This window comes from Colobus angolensis, unplaced genomic scaffold (genome assembly GCF_000951035.1).
Source record: "Colobus angolensis palliatus isolate OR3802 unplaced genomic scaffold, Cang.pa_1.0 Scaffold123, whole genome shotgun sequence".
Classification (NCBI taxonomy): Eukaryota; Metazoa; Chordata; class Mammalia; order Primates; family Cercopithecidae; genus Colobus; species Colobus angolensis.
The window spans coordinates 68769-80061 of NW_012113475.1; the positions used below are offsets into that span (position 1 = coordinate 68769).

The 11293-nt window shown below is 38.3% G+C and overlaps 1 protein-coding gene across 1 annotated transcript in view; it reads left to right on the forward strand.

The window, feature by feature from the left end:
- Window positions 1-11293, forward strand: part of HERC6 (HECT and RLD domain containing E3 ubiquitin protein ligase family member 6) — a gene marked incomplete at its 5' end in the record, with an annotated part of 84727 nt that overhangs the window by 39211 nt on the left and 34223 nt on the right. Inside the window, 2 exons of the mRNA XM_011933031.1 lie at window positions 3973-4162; window positions 8269-8423. Coding sequence (XP_011788421.1) covers window positions 3973-4162; window positions 8269-8423 — 345 coding nt within the window. The remainder of the gene's footprint in view (window positions 1-3972; window positions 4163-8268; window positions 8424-11293) is intronic.

An 11293-nucleotide genomic window follows, 5' to 3' on the forward strand; every position in this document is an offset into this window, starting at 1 on the left:
ATAATGATGTTATTTGCAAGAGTAATTGAGGAAGTTGCAAATCTTATGACCTCTAGATTAATGGCTGATAATTATTTAGAATTCAAGCCCCTCTCATCCTCCTAACTTGGCAGACTTTCGTTAGTTTTACAAAAACAATTCAGTTTTTGGGACAGACTATTATCATTTAAACTATAAACTAAATTTCTCCCAAAGTTAGCTTGGCTCATGCCCAAGAATGAGAAAAGACAGCCAACCTGTGAGGCTGAAAGCAAGATAGAGTCAACCATGTCAGATTTCTCTTACTGTCATACTTTTGCAAAGGTGGGTTTATGATTGGGGCTGGAAGAGGGGGCTGGTGTTCATTATGAAATTATTGTATTCCAGGTACTTTATTAGGTGCTGACATTTATTTTCTTATTGAGTCCTTAAATGTACAATAGATGCAATATTTTTATTTTCAATATAATCAGAGCAATGCTTGAGAGGTGGATAATCTCTAGCATGATACAGGAAAAGAGTATTGGTTTGGGAAGCAGGATAACTTTATCCTGGACTGATAAACTAAAAAGCTGCTCCTCTATTCTGAGATGAAACTCACATCTATTCGAGATGAATCTCAAATACTGCTTCATCCCTTCTTGATCACATTTTCTTTACCTGTTGAATTCATCTTTAAAATCTATTCCAGTTTAATATTGTGTGATTCTGGGTTGTATTGGGAAGAAAACTTTCTTTTCCTCTACTGACTCAGGTTTGAATTGGTGGAAGGGGTCACTGAAAACTAATAATTAACAGAATCTCTTAGTGCTCAGGATGCTGTAACTTAAACAACAGACATTTATTTCTCACAGTTCTGGAGGCTGGGAAGTCCAAGATCAAGGCACCATCAGGTTTGGTGTCTGGTGGGGGCCCACTTCTTCGTTCATAGATGACCATATTTTCAGTGTCCTCACATGGCAGCATGAACCCCAAATATCTAAGACACGTCTTAGTTAATTTAGAAAGTTTATTTTGCCAAGGTTGAGGACACATGCCCGTGACACAACCTCAGAAGGTCCCGATGACATGTGCCCAAGGTGGTTGGAGCACAGTTTGGTTTTATACATTTTCAGGAGACACGACACATCAATCCACATATATAAGATGAACATTGGTTTGGTCTGGAAAGCAGGACAACTCAAAGCAGGGAAGGGCCTTCCAGGTCTTAGGTAGATAGAAGAAAAATGGTTGCATGCTTTTGAGTTTCTGATTAGCCTCTCCAAAAAAGGCATCAGATATGCATCTATCTCAGTGAACAGAAGGGTGACTTTGAATAGAATGGGAGGCAGGTTTGCACTAAGCAGTTCCCAGCTTGACTTTTCCCTTTAGCTTGGTGATTTTGAGACCCAAGATTTATTTTCCTTTCACAGCAAAAAGGGCAAGGAATCTCTCTGGGGTCTCTTTTTAAGGGCACTAATCCCATTCATGAGAGCTCCAATCTTGTGACCTAATTGCCTACCAAAGGCCCCACCTCTTACTACTGTCATATTGGGGGTTACGATTTTAATATATGAATTTTGGGGAATGCATTTAGCCTATAGCACAGGAGGAAAAATACAGGTTTTTTATGCTTGCATGTGGAGCATTCAGATGAAGAGGCTCCCTGAACAGCTTGGGATAAGAATTTATAAAGCAACTTAGTGGAGGAAAGGGAGAATGGAGAAAGGGCTCCTATGGAAAGAACAAATGGGATTTTATGGAGACAGATGGAAGGTATGACAGTTTGTGAGAATGTTTGTTTATGCAATTTCTCCCCCACATGCAAGGGTCTGAATGATTGGTCTCCTTTTTAGCAGTGTATCTCCTCAGTGGGGGATGTAGAGCTTCATTCTAGAAGAGCTCTGCATTAGTTAGATAAAAGAAGCTCCAAAAAGGCGTCTCAAATGTCTTCAGTTAGTAAAATAATCTTTATACCATTTTGATGGGTCTGAGTGGGTCCTTATACTTGGAAGGGAAAGGGGGAAAGTGTTCCTTAATGTGTAGTAGATATACTATTTTCATTTTCAAGATGAAGTGATAATAGCAAATATGAAGTATATTTTTAAACGAATTTTTAGGTGATATGGGAGATAATTTGGGGTGCTGTTCCCCATGTGAGTTCCCAGGGACATTAGTTTCATAAAAAAAACCATAAAAAGGGTTCTTAATGAAAAAACTTTGGGAACACTCTCTACTATTATGGAGTCACGATATGCACATTAGGAAATCAAAGATTCTGTGATGTCATACACTAAAAGAAATCTCTTTGGACCCTATTTTTCTTGGAGTTATTTGCATTGCGATGCTATTTTCTAGCATAACATTCCACAAAAATCATATTCTGCTAGACATGTGAAAAAGCAAATTTTAAGAATTTTAATGTAATGAAAACAATATATAGTACATCACAGTTTATTGTTGTATATATCACTTATTTACCCTTATGACATGAGAGGCAAACACTGTAATTACAGAATATAGATCTATCAGGTAGAGGAAATATGGCTAGCTGCTATAACAACTTTGAAATTTCAGTGGCTTAACACAATAAAATATTTTCCAACATCCTAGTCCAACGAGGGTTGGAGGTCAGAGGCATCTTTGCACAGGTTCATTCAGGGCTGACTCAGGCTTCTTTCTAGCATCTCTAGGCCATTCATTCAGGGCTGACTCAGGCTTCTTTCCAGCATCTTTAGGCCCTGGGGCTGTAGAATCCTCCATTCAGTCTTTTGGTTTGGCTAGCAGATGAGGGAAGTGAGTATGGAAGTTCCCATGAGAGATTTCAGTGGCCTGGCCTTAATGTGTCACACACCACTTTCTCCCACATAGGTGAGCTAGGACTCAGTCACATGGCCCTGCCTAACTGCAGAGGAGCCGGGGGCTGCCATCTTCCTATAAACCCAGGAGGAAAAAGGAAAACGACTGGCAAGGTGAACATATGGCATTTTCTCTGTCATGGTAGATTTTACTACTATGGTAGTGCCATGGTCACTTTCTAATCGAGTAACCTCTTTCCTCTAACTTCCTCTGAGTCTCTCCTTGCTCATCTGTAAAAACAAGGTAAAAAACAAATAAAGCAAAAATTACCTTACAAGATTATCAGTAAGATTAAATAAAATGATTTACATGAGATCACCTGACACATTGTAAGTACTCAATGAATGTTCAAACAAATATAAAGGATACCATACAAGTTTATTCCCACTAATATATTTTTATATACATCCTATTTTAAAAGTTTACTTCTGGGCCAGGTACATTGGCTCATGCCTGTAATCCTAGCACTTTGGGAGGCAAAGGTGGGAGTATCACCTGAGCCCAAGAGTTTGAAACTGGCCGGGGCAACATAGTGAGACTCCATCTCTACAAGTAATTTTCTAAAATGAGCTGGCTGTGGCAGTGCATTCCACTCACGAGTCTGAGGTGGGAGGATTGCCCAGGAGATTGAGGCTGCAGTGAGCTATGATTAAGCCATTACACTCAGGTAAAACTTCACCTCTGGATGAAATAAATAATATAAAAATTTAGAGCTATTTTTCACTGTACATTTTTCTACTGATATGAAAAAACAGAAAGAAAGAAAGAAATGGATATTGTGTGAGGGGGCGGGGACAGCTCTTCCTTCTAGAAGGAGGAATACTAGTGTGACCTGCACACTACATTGCTTTTGAAGGACTTTGTGTTCGTTTTGAATCCATAATTCACTCAGTATATCCATGCTCATGGGATTTCACTTTATTTTCTTCAGGGAGCCTGATATAAAATGAGGAGGATGGCTCTCATGTACTATATCAGGGGCATTTGGGATGGAAGGATTGATGGAATCTCATCAATAGGTTTCAGAATGGCTAAGTGATTATTCTAATTGGAACATGGTGGAGTGAGACCCTTAATTTAATAGCTTGCTTCTCACAATCCTCTGTATCTAATATATCCTGGGTCTGTTGTTCCCTGATCCTATTTCGACCATAGATAACTACATGTCTCGAGGATGATCTGCTCAGAGCTCTTCCATGCCGTTCTCCACACCAAGAAGCTTTATCAGTTTTCCTCCTGCTCCCAGAATGTCCTGTGATGCATGATTCTAAGAACTGGAAGAACCTGGTGGTTCCATTTGCAAAGGCTGTGTGTGAAATGAGTAAACAATCTTTAAAAGTCCTAAGTAAGTTTTATGTCACTTTATCTGTACTCTCAATATAGAGTTACTTTCTGAAGTAGACATTGTAGCAAATTTTGGATAGAAGATTTCAAAATAGACAAGTATTTGAGAACATGGTATGTGAATTATTGAAAAGATTAATAATCTAAAGCTATTATAACTATTACTTTTATCATACAAAGCAGGTGTAGTTTTTAGACTTGGATGTGGCTTTGACATCAGAGTTTGGTAGTTATAAAGTATTCAATCAAGATAAATCCATACTTTAAAATTTTTTGCTCATGTTATTTTGAGACTTTAGACATTTTGACCAGAGATGATGAAAAACAAAAACTTTGTGTTATTATTTACTTTATTCAGTACTGTTATGTCCTTTTATAGTTTTTAGCGAATATTGAAAGTTCAGTGATTACCCAATAACCCAACGGGGGTACAGATGTTTATATACCCTTCTACATAGAGGAGAGGGGAGGTAGGGAATGTAGACAATTCTTTTGAGAAGTAGTAAATCACTGTTTGGGAGAATGAGTGGACCCAGGAAACAGAAATTAACTTGTAAATGATTCTCCTTGGAACTGGAATGAGCCTGAGAGGCAGGCATTATCTTTTGAAGAAGTACATCTAGGTGTGGTTACATTCCTCAGTCGTCTTCTCTGTGACAGATAATGAAATTTCAGAGATGGCACGAAAGGCAATTCTCTCCTCTGTAGTGGGTCCAGTCTTAACGTAGATAAGGGAGTGTCAGAGAAAAGCCTCTTCCAGCATCTGCTGACCTTCAGGGGCCTTTAACTTAAAATAATCAGCATACCAGGGTGCCATATTTTGGGGCAAATTTCCCTGGGCTCCTTCACTTAAGAGGTACAGAGGGCCAGGCATTGTGGCTTACACCTTAATCCTAGCATTTTGGGAGACCAAGGTGAGAGGATCTTTTGAGCCCAGGAGGTTGAGGACAGCCTGGGCAACATAGTGAGATCCCGTCTCTACCAGATTTTTTTTTTTTTTTAAATCAGTCATGCATGGTGGCACACACCTGTGGTCCCAGCCACTTGGAGGCTGAGGCGGGAGGATCACTTGAGCCCAGGAGTTTAAGGCTGTATTACTGGAAAGGGGTCCCAATCCAGACCCCAAACAAGGGTTCTTAGATCTCACACAAGAAATAATTCAGGGAGCATCTATAGAGTAAAGTGAAAGTAAATTTATTATGAAAGTAGAATAAAAGAATGGCTACTCCATAGGCAGAGCAGCCCCGTGGGCTGCTGGTTGCCCATTTTTATGGTTATTTCTTGATTATATGCTGAACAAGGGGTAGATTATTCATACCTCCCCTTTTCAGATCATATAGGGTAACTTCCTGACATTGCCATGGCATTTGTAAACTGTCATGGTGCTGGTGAAAGTATAGCAGTGAGGACGACCAGAGGTCACTCTCGTCCATCTTGGTTTTGGTGGATTCTAGCCGGCTTCTGTACTGCAAGCTGTTATATCATCAAGGTCTTTTATGACCTGTATCTTGTGCTGACCTCTGATCTCATTCTGTCATCTACAATGCCTAACTGTCTAGGAATGTAGCCCAGTAGGTCTCAGCCTTATTTTACCCAGCCCCTATTCAAGATGGAGTTGCTCTGGTTCAAATGCCTCTGACAGCTACAGTAAACTATCAGCATACCACTGCACGCCAGCCTGGGTGACAGAGCAAGACCCTATCTGAAAGAAAAATAAAAAGGTACAGAGAATATGTACAATGAAAGATAAGCCACCCAGTTCCCCTCCCAGAAGTGGCTACAGGTTCTAGTTTCTTGTATAACCTTTGAAAGATCTTGTATACATAGAAACATACAAATGTATTATTTCTGTTTTTAATGGTAGCAAACTATTAAAGTTCCTCTTTCACAACATGCTTTCTCCCACTAAACATGATATCATGGAGATTATTCCGTTAGAGAATCTATAGAACTGCCTCATTCTATTTAATGGCTGAAGAATGTTCTATTGTGAAGCATTTCACTGTACATATATAAATTCACACATGCAGGAAAAATTCCAGAAAGCAAAATCACTGAGTCAAATTGTATGTATATTTTTATTTTGAGATATTTGCCAAATGACCCTCCACAGAGTCAGGGTCATCATGTCACCCAACTTGAAGTGGTTGTCATTCACACTGATGTCTGTATAAATTGCACCTCTAGAGTTGGGAAACCTGTCAGCACTGACAAAGGATATATCATTTACATTTCGTCAGTGAATATGAGAATATCGGTCCACATACTTTCTAACTATGTTATCTAACTTTGATCTTTGCCATTCTGAGGAAAAAAAACCTTTTAATTTTAAGTTGAATTTTTCTTATTAAGAGTGAGGTTGTGCTGTTTTTTTGTATATCACAGATCACTTTGTATATCATATTCTGTGAACTCTTATTATAGGACAATCAGGTTTGATTTCCTGTTGCACAGTAATAGACCAATACACTGCAACAGTAGGAGTTGCTGCAGAGAAAGAGTTTAATACTTGTAGGGCAACCAAATGAGGAGATAAAAGGAAACCTCAAATATGCCTTATCAAGAGGTTTGTGGACAGGGTTTTTAAGGGGTCTGGACACAGGTGATGGCCTAAAGTGTGGTGATCACTGATTGGTTGAGAAGTGGGAGGTGAAGTCAGGGATAGGGAGATGAAGAAACTGCATTCCAGCACTGAGTCGGTTCCTTAATGGGGGTCTTCAGACCAGTTGATGTCAGTTATTCTGCTGGAATTCAGGATCTGAAAAATGCCTTAAATAATTATTGGGTAAAAAGGTCCAGTGTCAGAGATTTTATCTGTAGGAACAATGGGAGAGCAGGTGCTCAGTGTGCTGTGTGACTCTGGGTTAGTTAATCAGCTCAGGGAAGTGGGCTGAAGTGCACCAGCACACTCCAGTCAATTGACCTTGTCAATAACCATAATTCTGCATAAAGCCTGGCTTATAATTCCCATTAACTCTGTGAGAGTGGTTTTGCTATTGTTCTTCCTTCTTTGCGCTTTTCCCATTGGTTGTTAGTATTTTTCTGTTTTATTTTAGGAGCTTTTAAATTATGAAGGCAATTAATCCTTTATCAATAATATGAATTGCAAGTATTTAGGCTATTAAAAAATGTTTTTTACTTTGTGGTATTTTTGCTATGCAGAATTATTTTAAACAATTTTAATGTAGCCTACTATATTAATATTTTCTTCTATGGTTTCTGGATTTGGGGTCATACTTCAAAAATAATTTATAACTAAAATAATTCCCATCCTCCTACTATAATTTTTATTATTTCATTTTTATGTTTAAATATTTGATCCATATGAAGTTTATCTTGATTAAACATTATTTTTTCTAAATCAGTTTCCAGTTTTCCCCACATATTTATTGAATCTTTTTCATTCCCACTAATATGCAATGCCACATGTATTATATATTAAAGTTTCGTGTGTATTTGAGTCTACTTATGGAATCTCTACGTGTTTGCTTTTCATATATCTGGGTAATACTGTTTTAATTACATTTGCTTGATAGTGTATTTTAACATCAAATGGATTTGTTTTCTGAGAGTTGTTCTGAGAATTTAAAGGTTCCACATTCCAAATCCATGTTGCAATCCAGTAATATTAAAATATAATTATTGGCTATTTTAAAAAGTACATGGCCATGTACCAGGTGTTCATAAAATCTAAAAACATAGATAATATTTTTCATTTTTTACCGATTAAAAATGTCTTTGATGCCATTGTGTTTGTGTATTCACCTATGTATATTTTCAGACTTTACCGATACCCTATACAATTGTCAGTTTGAAAATCGTGAAGTCAATCAATTAAGTATAAATGTGAGCCACTAACCAGTTTCTTCAAATCTTGAATTTGAGCTTTTTTACATTCTAATAATACTTAATAAGGGAAAAAATTTCCACATCTGTGAGCAGTAACTGTTGTGCAGGATATACTTTTTAAAATATTTATAAATTATGCCATCAGAAATGTAAAATATTATTTTACATTATATTACAATATTAAAGAACCCACTAGAAACAGGGATTTGGGGGGTAGTAGGAAAAACATATTTATAATGGCTAATTTTACACCCCCAGAGAAGTGTTGGGCATTTTTGCAAGAATCTTCTCTGAACCCACTGATCCAGATGCTTAAAGCAGCCATCATCTCTCAGCTGCTTCATTGGACTGAAACCGAACAGGATCACTGTAATGTTAAAGCTCTTTTAGGAATGTTGAAAGAACTGCATAAGGTAAGGGTTATTCTAAAGGAATGTATGTACTGTTTTATTTAATCAAAATCCCTTAAGTCTCAACCAACTGGACTTCTAAGAAGTCAAATAAAAATTATGAGGAGTCAAATGTTTTTTAAAAGAATGTAGAAAAGGGAAATATTTGGCACAAAACAATTAGGGATTTAAAAGTTGAGAAACTTTAGGAGGACTTAAGATGTTTTGTAATGGACTTCTTTCATTAAGAAAAAGTACACTGCACTTGTAATTCTAGCTACTCTGGAAACTGAGGTGGGAGGATGGCTTGAGCCCAGGAATTTGAGGCTGCAATGAACTATGACTGTGCCACTGTACCCCAGCCTGGGTGACAGAGCAAAACCACATTTCTTAAAACAAAAGTAAAGTACACTGAAGATACTGCTACATGTAACAACATGCAACAACATGGATGAATCTCATCAACACAGTGATGAATAAAAAACACACCAAAAATTACACTGTCTTCTTTTATAAGAATTTTAAGAACAAGCACAGCTAATCTATAATGACAGAAAGCAGAATGGTGTTACCTCTTGGGAAGGGCAACTGGCTTGGAAGGAGCATGGGGGAGCATCCTGGGACCTGCTAGAAATGTTCCATGTCTTCACCTGGACAGTACTTACCCAAGTGAGTATGTGTATAAAAGCTCACCAAGTTGCACATTTAAGCTTTATGCACTTAGTCAATGTATGTTGTAAGAAAAAAAAAAACAACCCAGAATCACATAGAAAAACCCTCCCTGAAACTAGGAGCGAGCCAAAAGACCAAAAAATGACTAGGACAAGCCCAGCTTAATGAGTAGATGTATCTATTAGGACTTACACACAGGGTACTCCTGGACTCCTGGACGGCAACAGGACAGCTCTAGAGATCTGTGCTGCCTCCCATCTCTAAACTGCTTTCAAGTGAATTTTCTGGCTCAAAGAGCTACAGTGTTTGAGCCATGAGACTGTTTATCTTGGCAGGTTCTCAGATACTCTCCAGGATGTTTGGGTTCTCAGGGACACCTGCTCCTTAGCTGGGCACCATGGCCTTGGCTCATTGCCTGGCCCTCAGGGTTAAGGCACTGGATAAACACCCTTAAGTAACTTGGTGGGGGACTTATCACACTACACATGTGTGATTTTTTTTTTTTTTCTTTGAGACAGAGTCTAGCTCTGTTGCCCAGGTTGGAGTACAGTGGTGTGATCTTGGCTCACTGCAACCTCTCCCTCTGGGTTCAAGCAATTCACCTGCCTCAGCCTCCCGAATAGCTGGGATTACAGGCACCTAAAACCACACTCAGCTAATTTTTGTATTTTTAATAGAGACAGGGTTTCACCATGTTGGCCAGGCTTGTCTCGAACTCCTGACCTCAAGTGATCCACCTGCGTGAGCCACCATGCCCAGCCCAAATATGTGATTTATAAATGAAACATATATGTTTTATTTGTAACTTAGTAAAAATTAAATAGAAAGGAAGAAAAGTTCACCGAGGACTATGGCCAGAACAAAGAAAGGGCCCAATGGATACTGTTATATCAACTCAGTCTGTCTATATCAGAATATTTGCTAAATCCCACTGTAGAAATATCATATGAGGCCATTAGGATTTGGTGTCCACATTCTCTATGGCCATGTCAACATCAGGGTCACCAAGAATGCAAAGTCTGTTTTAGTAGAGTTACCTAGAGTCAGTGGTATCTAGAAGTCACTGGGCTTGGTTACATCATCCTCATTCTGCTTTGGGTGGTAGTCCCAATAAATAGAAATCGGACTCTTGACTAGATCTAAAGATGGACATAAGCGTGTTACAGATGAGTATCTGAATTCCCACAGTGATCAGTGATTCACAGAAGATCTCTTAAATTCTGGAGATGTAGATCAGAGTAATGAGCACTAATGTCTAAGGCAGCTAGGGCAGCACTTCTCAAACTTTAATATGCATGCAAGTTACCTGAGATCTTGTTAAAAAATTTAGATTCTGATCCAGTAGGCCTGGGGTGGTACCTAAGATTCTGAGAGACTCTTAAGTGATGTCATTGCTGATACTGGAAGAATTTATGCTTTGATGTTCTTGTGCCTAGGAAGAAAAGCTATTAAACTAATTAATAATGAATTAGTAATTAAGACCATTACACTGTAATTTACTGTCTTAAGCTGCAATTAATAAACATAATATTTGGTCTCAGTTCTGGAATGGTCTCTAGTTTTGTGGACAACTGGAAGACGATATACGTTTTACTAATGTTGTGATAGAGAAAGCATAATATTAGGTCATGCTAACTTCAGATGTACATCCTAGGACCCAAACATTGTCATCAATCCTCTCCCTCTCCCTCTCCCTCTGCCTCTGCCTCTGCCTCTCCCTCACCCTCCCCTCTCCTCCCCTTTCCCCTCTCCCCTCTCCTCTCTCTCTATCTGTCTCTCTCTCGGCATTTTTCTTTTTTGTTTTCATTCTCTCTTACTATATATAGGGTGTCAGACTAGGGCACTGTTTCTTACACTAACTTTTGTTTTCCTTCTAGGTTAAATTTACTTCTTAATAAAATACACCTCTTTCCCTGGTGCTTTTTAGTACTCCTGTATTGAAAATCAAGTATTCATTTGGCTGTTAATCTATCCTTGTACCTGTACAACACCGTACAAGTTTCTGTATCTTTATAATAAATATTGATATGTGATAGAGTAAGTTTCAACTTTTATCTTCTCCTTCAGTATTATTGTTGAACTTAAGTATTAACTTTACAATTACCTTTTTGTTCCAATTCTACAAATTCCATTTGATTGTGTCTTTGACCTGGTAGTGATTGGAGACAGAATGACAACTTCACATTATTGAGTCTTCTAAGTCTGATCATGACATAGCTCTC